At 39.0% G+C, this 14,882-nt stretch overlaps 1 protein-coding gene across 2 annotated transcripts in view; it reads right to left on the bottom strand.

Annotated features, from left to right (window-relative positions):
• LOC105697346 (metabotropic glutamate receptor 1) overlaps positions 1–12,194 on the bottom strand; it is a 30,335-nt gene extending 18,141 nt beyond the window's left edge. For both annotated transcript variants that reach the window (XM_012420592.1, XM_012420593.2), the window contains exons 1-2: positions 11,948–12,194; positions 3,774–4,268 (exon numbers count right to left, since the gene is read on the bottom strand). In XM_012420592.1, coding sequence (XP_012276015.1) covers positions 3,774–4,029 — 256 coding nt within the window. In that variant the 5' untranslated portion in view covers positions 4,030–4,268; positions 11,948–12,194. The remainder of the gene's footprint in view (positions 1–3,773; positions 4,269–11,947) is intronic.
• Between the last annotated feature and the right edge of the window lie 2,688 nt (positions 12,195–14,882).

Raw genomic sequence — 14,882 nt, 5'->3', positions numbered from 1 at the left:
ATAAAACTGTCGAAATCCCGCGAATTCCGTATTCTAACTACTGTTTAGGACTAACGTCGCCATCTGTGACGTTTAGCTGCTACTAAATCTTTGCTCTAGAAGCACGTGTTAGCCCCGGGACAAGCCAGCATTCTCTTGCAATCGTCGGTAAACGTATTTTCCATATTTTTCCATCTGACCCTGTAATATTCCATTTCTACGATATTCTAAATGGTTCGAGCTAGGTCCTGAAACTCTTCTGGATAATAAGCCTCCAAAGAGCGTAAAATATTGGAAACGTGTACGGACCACGCCATGTTGGTTCTAGTTCGTGATAAAGAAATAATTTTTTTATGAAAAATGAAATTGCATGAGTTTCAGGACCTACTTTAGGATCTCCGTATTTCCGTGGTACAATTTGAAACCAATCGGTACATCCATAATACTTTCATAAACGATTTGACTTCTCAGATATATGTATATAGGCTGACTCTTTCATATCACCTTAAGACATTGTTTTAAAGTATATCTTCTCTAAGAAACTGATTGAATTGATTGTAACATAGCATTTATGAATATCCATCTGCACATTACACAAAATCCACTATATATGGATTTGGAGGAATCTAGGATAATAGTATATTTGGGCCAGAAAACCATTGGTTGGTACGGAGGTTTCATGTTTAGTGGTAATTGCATAGCAATGAACATCGTAGTTTGGTTCGGCGATAATTTAATTCTTCAAAGTATCTCCGCATTTGCGCAATGAAAATAAACAGGAAGTAGCGTAATTGGCTGTGTCGCCCCTCAAATATCCGATTTTAAAAGAGGCCGTAATTTGCTATTTAATTGCATTTGAGAATCAATTAGTCATTACTTTTTAATCGAATATAAGCTATAGGGCTAACAACCTGGACTGATAGAAATCACAAACTTCCAGTCTCAGCTTTATTCTTACCCAATATTAAACACAGTTGTTGAACTTAGTTCGGGAGCAATTACATTTTGCATCTTGGAGAGTCCTCGGTGCCAACTATCCGTGAATTTCCCGGACCCAAAGTAACTACGTTTCGCGTCTTCGTTCGCAGAGAAATTTTCTTTTAATAAGTTCGCATTCGGTACGGTAGTTCCGTTGGATCATTTAATAGCGGAAACAGAGTTTTGTAGTCACGCAAGAGTCTTGCCAGCTATGTAAATTATTCCCGACAAAAATCGTCATACTTAGTTGCAGTTGTGAAATGAATTAGTTCGTTCTACTGCAGATAGAATGCAGTGGTGGACAGTTGTTTTATCAAAAACAAATACATAAAAAAAAGTGTTTCACCAAAAATGTGATTTAATGTTGCTTGAAATGAGTCCCGTTAGCAGTTCTTATAAAACGTTGCAATACAAATGATTACATGACAATAAAATTTTGCTCCATCGCTTAGAAGATTTTGCCGTCGTTAAAACATAAACCAAGTGTAAGAAATAATTTTAAATCGTCAATGAATGAGGATAAATTATTATCTCCAGGGTTTGTCGCACTAGTTTTTAGACGGAGAACTCGAAAATATGAAAACTAAGGTGAAGTGACACACGTCGAGGAACTCGATCGAAGTCAATAAAGATTTTCCTAAATACCTATGTTGCCGACATTCGTTTATATATTGATAGCTATGTTGAATTATATTGGGTATTGTACTAAATGGTATATTCCATCTGTTGTTTTCGTACCATAATTATAAAGGACTCCAAGTAAAACTCCAGAAATCCTCTGAATTCATGCTTTCTGAGACCCTACTTGACTGCAGAGGGATCCCCTGCGCCATCTGCGATTTTCAGGCCAATTAAATTTTCACTCCGAGATTGCCATCGTTTTTCCTTTATCCCATTCAAATGTGAGTTTCTCGATTATTAGAGTGTTTTAAACCCTTGTATAATTGTCCTGATACCTCAATAATTGCATATGGATCAAAGTATGACAGCTCGACGTCATTTTGATTCTGGCCTGGGTTAATTTAACAAAGTTAGATAAAAAATCCAAATTTTGAAAGTTTCAGGATATTTCCTGGGTGCTCACGAGTAACGTGTCACAGTTTCAGACAGATCTATCGAATACTCTTAAAAAAAAGTCTTTTATTCGAATCGACTGATTTGAGGGGAATTTCACTTCACCTTAAATGCTAGAGTCGAATAATCGTCGGTCGTTGACTGAGACTTTAAAAAGTCTTGTTTATTCGTTGTAACACGTGTGAAGAATTCGGAACAGATTGCGATATTTTTTTGGGGGAGTTTTTCCAGAAACGTACTCTAAACAGATACCCTGGGCAAAGCGCTAAAACTGCAGGAGCGTAAACACGTTTCGTCAGACAGGGAAAGTCATCACTCTTCCAGCTTTTGCGTATGCAATAATAAACGATATATCGGCATGAGAAATTCCGCTTAGCATAGCGATTCGTGGTTCTCTTCCAGACAAGCTCGTTCCAGATGATCGTTTAAACGCTCGGTGTTCCGTTTATTGTGATTCCGTCCACCTTGGTATTTGACTAATCAAGGGGCACTTCTGTATTCCTCCGAACGAATATCCGCTCCTTTTGAGTCGTTAGCATTAATGTTTCAAGGAGATCCTTATTTCATTACAAGAGACGAATCGTAGTACAGAAGGAAACGGCAAAATGGCTAATCATCTTTTTACTTACCTTTTTTTCCCGGAATAACAAGAGCAGACCTCTTGCTTTCGTTAGAACATTTCCTTGTACATTAGCACGCCTTTCTTCGCGTTACTTGTACAATGAATATTCCAGGCCATCAGGCAATTGAATTTATTTAAACGATATGTCGGAAGTATAGTTTGAACGTACTTTATCTTCGCTGAAATTGGAATTCAGAAATGATGGGAGCGATGAGGTTCACCCCAGGTGATTCCATTTAGACAAGAGAATCAATCAATTTCAATCCAATTCCTTTTTCGAGCAGCAATTAAGAGAATACCTGTCTCGACATTTTGGAGTGGGCGAGTGTGTTAAATTTGAAGAGGGAGAGATAATACATTTATAAGGCAATGAAAGAAATATTTTAAAAGCAGAAGTATTAAGGTGAAGTGAAACACGTCAAGGAATTTGGTCGACGTCGGTAAAGAAAATTTTTCTAAATACCTACATAACCGATGTTCGTTTTTATATTGACAGCTGTGTCGAATTATATTGGATATTGCACTAAATGGCATACTCCACCTGTCGTACAATAATTATAAAGGACTCGAAGTAAAACTCCAAAAATCCTTTGAATTCATGCTTTCTGGGGCCCTAATTGACTGCAGAGGGACCCCCTGCGCCATCTGCGATTTTCAGGTCAATTATATTTTCACTCCGAGACCTCGTATTCCCATCGCTTTGGCATAGAAGCGCATAAAACACTTTCTTTGCCTTTATCCCGTTCAAATACGAGTTTATCGATTACCAGAGAGTTCTAAATTGTCGTAAAATTGTCTTGACCCTTTCGTTTCTCATATCAGAGCCTTCGATAATTGCATATTAATCGAAATATGAGAGCTCGATGCCATTTTGGTTCTGATCTGGGCCGAAGTTTTAAATTATTCAGTGCACCCTGTTTGGAGATAAGTTTTATAACAATTTTTGATGTTTTGGTATATATACACGACACTTTCATATCACCTTAAGTGGCTGAAATCTTACAGGATCTACGAAAAAGTGAGAAGAAAATAGAAGAATAAAACGTAGACCCTTTCAACCTTTTTTATAATTTTTTTAATTTATCGTCCATAGAGGAGCTTTAAAATTGAGGGTCCTCACCTGGCAGAATATTGTCGTCCCTGTTGATTTTGTCGAGAGTGAAGAGGGCCGTTTCGACACGTTGAATTCCATAGACTTCTCTAATTTGGCCACATACGAGGGCGCCTTGTCCCCCACGAGGTGTATGATGGACGCTGAAGAGCGCACCTATTACAAGATCACCCCTAATGCGCACGGAGGGATCTGCACTGATCGCGACGCTAATCAAAGAGAAGATCAAGACGAGATGGATCATTTCACTGCCATCGCGTCTCATCGTGTCCTCGCGGGGTTTTCTGCAATATCGTGAGCACCACCCCCGAACGTCATCATTACGGTCGTAATGACAGGCCACTTTGCGATCCCGTAAACCAGCACATAGCTAATCACTCGGTTCTTTAAGATGAACAACTGTTCTCACCCACTACAGTTCGGAACACCTAGAACTAGGCTGCATCACCTCGAAGAGTCCACAGGAATGTTCCCCACCTTCGAATTCACCAGCAATTCGTCCATCTTGCACGGAAAAAAAATAATTTGGTTACAATTACTATAAAGGGACATGCAGGGCTGGGTAAGTATAATACCTCATGTAATATACGTGGTTTTCTACGTGCGTATTACAACGTAAAATACATCCCTAGTTTTCTACGCGAGTGCAAAGTACATTACGCCTTTCTCTTTTCAAATAGAAAATAACAAATTCAATTAGAAATTTGATATTGCATAGGAGTTAAGTTAAAAGAATTTGAACGCAAACGCCAGGTTAGCTATATCTTAACAATTTTTACGTGTTCATATGTGCGTTAAAAGACGTTAACCTCGCGATACATATATCGTGCATCTGTCGAATCTGCCACATTGAAAACGTAAAATTCTAAACAATTTTGAATACAAGCGCTACATTAATTCATTGTTCGTTAAAATATTTCTGTGTTTACATGTGTGCTGAAAGACGTTTATAATCTAGTAGAAGCCGTATGTCGTCCATCTGCGGCATTCTTCACATTGGAAACGTAGTTTACTGTTTTTCTACGATTTTCTCCGGTAAACTACTTCGTTACGTAATATACGTCAAAAACCTCGAAAATGGGGAATTACCCAACCCTGGAGACATGGTTAAAATACTGTGGAAAGTAAAACCACACAAATGGTGAAATTGACCACATGGAATGGTAAATGTAACCTTGCGAATACGTACTGTATCCATCGCGCTTCGCTTAAAAGGTGTAGGAGTGATCACCATTTGGAATGATAATATTAACTACATGAAGATGTTACAATATGCACAGGAAAGTGGAAGCTTTATCTGGGAACTGTAACCATATATTATAGTAAGGTTTTACCCGTTGCGAGGATGTTCTAAACTTGCCTTCTTTGCATTACCACCAAAAAGAGTATAGATGAATTTCATTTTATTGACGACGATTATATTTCTCAGCGCCATTCATATCATCTTGAACATTGTAGAATAATTCCAGAGTTAACGGGCAAATAGACGCCAGAAGAACATTCGAGCTGTATAGAGTTGAAACAGTTTCGGTCTGACAGGGTAATTTTGCAGACCGTAAAACAGTTCTCAGGCGACCGGAAACCACCTTCGGGTATGGCGACCATAATCAGCGAATATTATCAACCCGCCCCGGATCTCATTGGGCCCTCGGAAGTGTCTTGGTAACGTCATTAGTGCCGTCACAATCGGGATCGCGATAATGGCACACCTCGATCTCGCGAGGTCGAACTCCTCCAATGCGACGCCTGTAAAAAGTGTCTCTTGGATGCGGCCGTTGTCTCCGATGCAAATTGGCACTCGGTGTTCGCCAGATTGTTCGGCGAACAAGCCCTTTGTTAAAACTTGCCGTTTCCGTCCTCCGCGAGTGCGGAGACGCGCGCTTTTTATCCGGATTCGGTGTGCCGAGTCGAGTAGCCACGATATCGCATTTTATGGCGATTCCTGAACAGAACGAAGCTCGACTACTCATGGGAAAATACGAGGAAGGAGGAGCGGAATCCTCCTCGGCGCTAATTACTCATTCCTCTCGATTCGTCCCAGTTAACGCGCTCCCACGAGTGCTCACACGTCTACGAAATTCGTTCCTCGCATGCAGCGTTAATATTAAGATGATGAAAAAGGCGCTGAGAAATTTAATCGAGGTCGATGAAATAAAATTCATCTATACCCTTTTCGGTGGTAATGTCTTTTTGAGTACTCAAGTGATAACAAAGCTGGCGCGACACTTTCCCGACATTTATATTTATGTTCAAGTTTTTTACAGTCTACGTTGAGAATTGTAATAACTGAAGCGTTCTATATGTCATTTCGGTAAAGTAATGATGAAGAGATCGATGTAAAACTGTCGAAATCCCGCGAATTCCGTATTCTAATTACTGTTTAGGACCAACGTCGCCATCTGTGACGTTTAGCTGCAACTAAATTTTTGCTCTAAAGACACGTGTTAGCCCCGAGACAAGCCAGCGTTCTGTTGCAATCGTTAGTGATAGTATTTTCCATATTATCCCACCTGTCTCTGTTATATTCCATTTCTATGGTATTCTAAATTGTTCGAGCTAAGTCCTGGAACTCTTCGTTTTCAATTCTACGCCTTAAAGGAGCGTAAAACATCGAAAACGTACACAGACCACGCCATGTTGGTTCTAGTTCGTGATAAATAAACAAATTTTGTATGAAAAATTAAATTGCATGAGTTTCAGGGCCTACTTTAGGGCTTCCATATTCCGTGGTGAAAGTTGAAACGAATCGGTACCTCCAATTCAGAGAACACTTTCCCCAACGATTAGACCTCTCAGATATATATATCTTATCACCTTAACGCGCTCTCACGAAGGACCACACGTCTACGAAATTGCCACGATCGTTCCTCGCATTCGAGGTTAATATTAAATGTCGGTAATAAATTAACATATTTCGACCCGATAGTCGGACGATTTGGGATTCGTCCTCGTTCTGTGCCGGGAAACAACCGCGATAACGCTCGAATAGATTTGTACTCGGATGTGCATGAAATGCCGGAAGAATCGATGCCTTCCAGTTTGCGGATATTTCGATGCACTTTATGCATTAAAAATATTGTAATCGATAAAAATGAGAGAAGCGAGACCTTTGCTGATTACTCGTTTCTACCATTTCGTTCTCGTTTCATGACCCCCGTGAGACGTTGACTCGAGTTAACCAGAATTAACTTAAAATTCAAGATACTTGGCGATAAGGCTGCCAGAACAGTTACAATGAGCTTTTGTGACATAAATGATGATTTTTAATTAGGCACAAGTAATGCTGTGAAAGTGGTTGACAGGGACCGATGAAGTCATTTATATTTCGAATTCAAATATCATTAATTAGATAAATGCCATTTTATTTGATCTTCCTGGGAGGATAAAGAAAATTCGTTTGAAGCAAATGAAGTTTATTCGAGTTCGTCGTAATTATGTAGTTCAATTCTGGTATTAATTAGTGGTATTAGTTATCGTCTCTGAATCACTTGACCAAATTTCTGCAAGTTATCGTGGTTTACTTGAATTTTTGACCGAAGGATTTCGCGGAAATTGCCAATGAGTTTATCGCAAATGCCAGGATGTACTCGTTCTCGTGTCATGCTATTCATAGGGATAATTCTTAGAGTGCCCGCTAACGTAAGACTGTCAAGGCATGATACATGCAAAGTGAGATTTATTTAAACGAGCTCAATGAAAGCAAATAGAATTCCTACCGCATCTTTGCTCCGTCATTCATTGACGATCGTAAGGGTTACATGAAACCTACCATCTGTATCATCACCATAATCAAAGCTTACCACCAATCACAAGGAGAATTACTATAGTGACTTCAGTCAATCCTGATTCTAAAAAATGTGCTACGTAGAAGCACATCGTACCAAGCAATTACAATAAACCATTATAATGACTGTAGTAAGTTGAATGAAATAATAAGGTGGTGCATTTGGTAAAAGGATGTCATATGCAGGTATTAATGAATACCTTTCAGCGCGTAAATGGTAAAATGATAGATACAGCAAATAGGAATAAACTCCTAAAAATTACGAGAAAAATCACGAGGAGAATTACTATAGTGACTTGAACCTACGTAGCACAAGAGGTACATCGTCCCAAGCAATTACAATAAACCATTATAATGACTACAGTAAATTGAAAAAAAAACAAAGCGATGCATTTGGTAAAAAAAATGTCATATGCCGGTATTAATGAATATCTTTCAGCGCGTAAATTGTAAAATGATAGATACAGCAAATAGGAATAAATTCCTGAAAATTACGAGGAAAATGGATGATTTTCGGGCTTCAATGTGTTAATGTAGTTATTTACCGTATCGTTATAAGAGATTCTTAATTTGCCTTTCGCATTGGCAGTGCAGCTAAGTGAAGGTAAAAGTCGACCATTGATAATGAAATGAATTGTCAATAAACTTCTGACCCAGACCGCGTCAGACGTTTGTTGACAAAATGGCGGCGAGAACAGCCCTGGCAGGAGCAATTGCCGATCGTGCAATTCATTAAACGAAGAGCTTTACGAGCAACCCTTACGACCTGTAACACTTGCGTCCAGACGTTTCAATCTGTAGTACACGTAATTAACTTTAACGTGCAATGGACGATAAGCCCATCCCTTAAAGTGCACTTCCTTCCCATCACGTTTCTTTCAAATGACTTTTCTTCAGCTAATATAAGTTTATACTTTGGTGCTAAATTGATCAGTATTACATTATGTTACAATTATTCGCAATGGTATAAGCTTTTACTAAGGTCCAGCCTCCATTTACGATTACGTTACCGTAAGGCGACTTACGTGTAATGGAATTAATAGAGTGACCCGATATATTACATTCTGTTCACGATCGAAATAATGTTATTGCATAATACATAAAAACGTGATATAATTTATTATTCCAGGATAGAGGAAGATTTATTTAGTGTCATATTTTATCATAAATATTTGGTCTCGGAGGAACAAACGAAGAGCCTTTCGCAAAGCGAGAGCTGGCTCGTATAAAAGGGAATTTAATTAATGCATAATTGGAACGAAATTACGCGGCAATAATATTAACGGACAAACAAAAACGGAAATCTCCAGGATTAAAGTTATTGACAATCCATCAAAGGCTGTATTTTGAACGGATTTGAAAAAAAACTGAAAGAAAAACACGATCACTCACGTTTGAAGTCATTTCGTCTCTCGCATGGTCAATAATCGAATTGATCTTATTGGTGAATTTCATTCGATTCAATCGATAGCCCCTGTGGGATCAAAAAAGGAATATATTTTGGATATAAAACCCATCGAGGGAAAAATAATATGAATTGCATTATTTGTGTCTAAATGTTCCAGGGTGTAGCACAGGTAATTAACTTTGAAGCTGAACTGATGACGTGATTTATGGGGAAGGGTGCCTCTATGTTATCACCTTTCCTTGTACGGACATTAGCCGAAGTAACGTTGATTATTAACACATTGCTTGAACCCTTTATTAATTTGTACACTAGATAACGAGAATTAGAGTTTCGTATCACCATGGATAAGGAAATGTCCGAATATCCCAATATATTATAATCAATGAAGACGTTACTTCCATCAGTACAGGCGTACATCAAGAACCCGGTATGATATATTTGAATCGATATTTATTTAAGGTGTGAGGGACAAATTTGAACAAGTATGAGCGCATTGCGATCGTTTTTACATTATCCGTGATTTTAATTGCTGAGCATCTATTCTCGGTCAATACCCCGAATAATCAAGGGTCCAGGGTTTTGCACTAATATTCTTGGCGACATGTAATAATCTTGCTGTGCACAATCTGTGGTGCACGTAATTAAGTTTAGTGTGCAACGTCCGATAAGACCATCTCTCGGACAAAGAACACCTCCGAGTACTATCATCTTCCCTTCCCTCGACTTTGGTTAAATTAATATACTGCCACGTCCTATCTTGGTTCCAGCGAACTAGAGGCCAACTTGGGCCGATATTCGTTTTAACTTTTAAACGGTCTTACGCGCTTGGTAAATCGGTCGGTATTTAGGTCACTTATTTTCCAAAAAAGACCGTCATCTTTGTCTCGAGCCCATCAGGAGGACAATAACGCCGCGATCGCCAAAAGGCTGATCCTTCGAGCGCGCTATTTTCAAGGGATATATATACGTAATATATATACACGTATATATATTTTCCCAAACTTTTCGGGCCGCTCGCGATACGTTTCATGTCACTTGAAAAGACTCATGAAAAGCACAGGTTTGATCTTCCTCGGGAAATTCAGGATTTTCACTGCTCAGTGAGTACATTCAATGCAGAATCATGAATTTATTCTTTTCAGGCAGAAATGTGCTCTTCCAAGAGATCTGGAGGAACGTACTATGTGTTGTGTGAACGTATTGCAACATACGTATTTTACACATCTTGTATACTCCACCACAAACGATTTTGGATGAAAGAGACCGATCGTTGCGATATTTATATCGAGGGGACCATTTTTCTTGTCATTCGTCCTCGAGATGGACAGTTCCCTGTGAAGAAAGAGGGAATTTAAACAGTCGTTTAAGTTGACATCTCCATTTTGGAACTCGGTAGCTAATTCTAGAGACGTAGGGACAGATAGGTTTTCGAAATCAACTGAATTCTTCAGATATTTCGGTACGGATTTAATCTTTTGCAATAAATGACGGTGCTAAACGATTTTTTTAGACCACAACCTTGAGCTTTACCTTTACGGAAATGACGCAAGGAACGATTAATATTATACCAGGTATTTTAATTCTATATTACCGAATTATATTTTTTTTAACGAGTCTTCTATTTTATTTTCTGGCTCGGTAATTTCAATTTTTTTATTCTCCTCGCGCTTTCTTACCGGTAACAATTTCATTATTTAGAATCAGTCAGTGAATGTTCTCCTTGCTTTGTTCATGCAACTATAAAAGAAAATAATTCATTTTATAAAGGACTTACCAAAGTCAACGATATCACAAGAAGATGAAGCGCCTCGGATAAAGTGAAAAATTAAACAAATTAAGGAACCTTTGAGAAAACTCCGAAATTATAAAAGCTGCGTTACGCAATTAGAAATATCGAGACAAGAAATGTTCACATTTAATCTGGCCCGGAATAATCTGAATTCCTAAGATTTTCTTGTCCGAAAACGGAAACTCATTCATGATGGTCTATTCGCGCGCATCGAGTGTACTTCTTTCCGAGTTTCGTCGCTTCATTTTACTTTTTATCGATCTTATATTACTTAGTTTTATGTATTTCTTTACTCTTTAAGTGGCGCACTTTCTTTTTAAAATATTTAATTAGTCCTGATTCGTTTGGACTACTTTCATAATAATATTAATATTGAAATTCCGTGAAAATGTCGCCTCATTAATGAAGTCGTATTTTTTAATGGAAAAAGATCTTCGGTTCGAGGAGGTAGAGCAAAACTAGGAGCTATAACCTTGGCTTTTCTGCAAATATGCATCTACTGAAAGAACCTCGTTTTCGTGCAGCGGACTTGACCTATTCTGTCACTGTCTAGACCTACATATCAAAAATGTAAGTCACGATCATAACTCGAGGGTAAGTCTTACAATTAAAATTCGTTCATCGCCGGAAATCGAATATTACGAACTTTCACTTTAAGTTTCATCTCCATTTTTCCCTGTACTTTGTAATAAAGCGATCAGCACAATTTTCGCGTGGTCAACGTCACAGTGAAAATTGTATCAATTAAGATTTTAAAATAAAAATTCGTAAATTACTAACGTGCATACACGGACTTTCATTTGGAATAATTTATACGAAATGTAACGAAGACGTTTTTGCAAGTACTTGACAGGTTTCACAACAATTAATCAATCATCCGCTTACCACATGGAACGAAACTATCTCAAAAATTGTCCAAACAATTCCAAATACCCCCTCAGTTAATTAATATTCCCAGAATTTCGGCGGTTAACGAAACAAAAGTTCTCTCTAATTGACGCCTGACAAAAATGCCGGTCGTCAGTTTTGGGTAAAATTCGTCTAAAAATCATCTGAAATAAATATTGGTGCGTGTAAATATCCATTTCTTCCGCACAGAAGATGTGCTTTAATTTATCAGTTTATAAAAAATTAGCAATCCCTCAGAACGGATTCGAGTCGATTTTGAATGATAAGAGCTGCGCGAATGGCCGTCAACTTACATCGAAAACCGCCGCAACACTTGAGTAACGTTCTCGAATAACGGAAACACAAAAGCGCGGATATTAAACGATCCGCAATTTTTGGGGAGGTTTTACGGCGCGTTGTTTCGGAATCTTTAGCGAAGACTTTCGGCAGGCTTCGTGGCGGCTTCTTTGCGAGGCCGCGCGGACTCGTGTATATCGCAAGACTTGTTAGGAGTGACAAGTAATTAAGCGCGACGAGACAGCCGCTCGTTAAAGGGAAGGAACCGAGAGACGCTTCCGCGGATCGCGCGGCGTTTTGACTGCGACGGGCGTCGCGACGCGCCTCATTCTAAAAAGAGTAGGCACAGGACGCGATTCGACGCGACGCGCGATTCGGAGAGCACATGCGCCAAAAGAGCACATGGCGCGCGGGGTCACTGGAACGGGTTTCCCCTCCATGTTTCTTTAACGGATGATTATGTCTAGATCTTAAGGTGAGATGAAACCCCCTCAAATTAGTCGATTCAAATAAAACACTTTTTTTAAGGGTGTTGGATGGCGGGGTCAGTGGAACGGGAATTGCCTCCCCCCCATGTTTCTTTAACGGATGATTATGTCTAGATCTTAAGGTGAGGTGAAACCCCGTCTAATTAGTTAATTCAAATAAATCACTTTTCTTTAAGGGTGTTGGATGGCGGGGTCAGTGGAATGGGAATTGCCCTCCTCCCCCCATATTTTTTAACGTATGATTATATCTAGATTATAAAATAAAATTTAAAAAACTGTAAAACTGTCGATATCCCATGAATTCATTATTCTAACGACTGTTTAGGACTAACGTCGCCATCTGTGATGTTTAGCTGCGACTAAATTTTTGCTCTAAAGACACGTGTTAGCCCCGGGACACGCAGTTTTGCAATCGTTGGTAACAGTATTTTCCGTATTTTCCCATCTGACTGTAACATTCCATTTCTACGGTATCCTACATTTTTCGAGCTTAGTCCCGAAACTCTTCATTTCAGATTCTAAGCCTCCAAGAAGCGTAAAACATCGAAAACGTGTACGGATCACGCCATGTTGGTTCTAGTCCATAATAAGTAAATAAATTGTTGGTGAAGAATGAAATATCATGAGTTTCAGGACCTACTTTAGGGCTTCCATAGTCCCGTGGTAAAATTTGAAACGAATCGGTGCACTCACTTCGAAGAATACTTTCATCAACGATTTGACCTCATATATGTATAGGCTGTCTCATATCACCTTAAGAGCCGTTTGCCTTTGATTTCATGCGATAAATGCGATTCGGTAGCAAGTGACATTCGGCTTTAAAATTGTGACAGTATTCGATGATTTCTCCTTGCGATTTGTAGCTGATTTCCACAGATTTCGAGCATGAAAATCCATGATTTCCTGTGTGATTACCCTCCCAAGTACTTATAGTACTTATTCGTAATTCGAATATTGCGATACCGTTGTGTTCATACAAAGCGCCTTTTAGAGGACGCAAGATTTCTTTACAGTTAAACAAATTTTGCGTGTAATTTTTGTCCACGACATGATTTATTTATAAAACGTATCTGTCTCATTGAGTTACTGGCTTGACGAATCGCCATGTTTCAGAGAGCGGTGGAATTGTATTGGATTGTTGATAAAGAATTTTGTTGACCAAAAATCAAAGGTTTTCTAGGGGTTAGCGAAATTCACTTGAATATTACACCTATCTCAGAATATTTTCAATAACAACCGACTTGCATAATGAGCAGCAACTCCGTTTAGTATTTCGTGAAATACCGGTAACAAATAATCTTTGTCTGACGCATTCGTAGATGATACGTAGTCCGTATGTATATAAGTTAGATAAAAAGCACATGGCCAGTGGAATGACTGAAACAGCGCTTTTACCTCGACCATTGAGCATGAAAAAGCCATGTTTCAGTTTTAAGCAAAGACGAACGAATAAGATTCAACAAACGTTGCGTGGATTTTTATACACGCGGCGCGCTATTCAAAAAGCATATGTACTAAAAGAACATATATCCCGCGGGGCTTTCAAGAGGCGCTTATTCTCCACGTTCGTTTAACGGGCGTTATATTTGTCGGTTTCTCGTCACGTGACGGTGTCGAATAAACGGCTTTGGATCGATATTGCGTAGATTTAGTGTACTCGTTATCCGAGCGATTCCCACGAAGGGCGGTCATCCCTTTGTGAAGTATTCCGTGAAATACCGATTGGCGAATCATTTTTCCCGGACTGTTTTACGTATCCGGCATGTGAGACGAAAAACACGTGGCCTGTGAAACATCTGGAACGACACAGATCACGTCTGGGTTTTAGGAAGTGAATGACGAACAAGATTCAATAAATATTGCGTCGGCTTTTGATACATAGGACACGCGGTTTATAGAGCACGTGGTCAAAAAACATGGCCTACAAGATGATTTTTAAGTTTATGTAAGCGGGCACACGCGTACGTATAAATACAAGGCTTTTGATACATAGGACACACGGTTTATAGAGCACGTGATCAAGAAACATGGCCTACGAGATGATTTTTAAATTTATTTAAGCGGGCAGACGCGTACGTATAAGTACAAGTTTACTCACTGTGGCAATAAAACCGCACCTAATCGAATTAAAAGGAAAGAATTCTGCAACTGGGTCAATTTTGATTCAATAACGTCTCGGAGGATGAACTTTGAAAATATCAAGTCTAAGTCGTAATTCTTCGACCTATTCCTTGTAGTTGTATCGAGGTACTCTTTCTGGCGGCACGATCATCTAAACAATTATACAATTTAAAAAGAAAACATCTATTGAGAAACTTAATTTGGCTGGATTACGCTAGGATTAAAATAGGAAAATACGGAATACGAGAAACAATGCGATTGCAGATAGACGGAGGAATTCCATTCTTTAGGAGGAATTCCTGGGTTGTACTCGTGACGAATTCAAAGGTACGTAGAGAATCAA

The sequence above is a fragment of the Orussus abietinus genome, unplaced genomic scaffold, assembly GCF_000612105.2.
Source record: "Orussus abietinus isolate OABI.00-Male unplaced genomic scaffold, Oabi_2.0 scaffold198, whole genome shotgun sequence".
Lineage (NCBI taxonomy): Eukaryota > Metazoa > Arthropoda > Insecta > Hymenoptera > Orussidae > Orussus > Orussus abietinus.
This window is presented reverse-complemented; position numbering and strand designations above follow the sequence as displayed.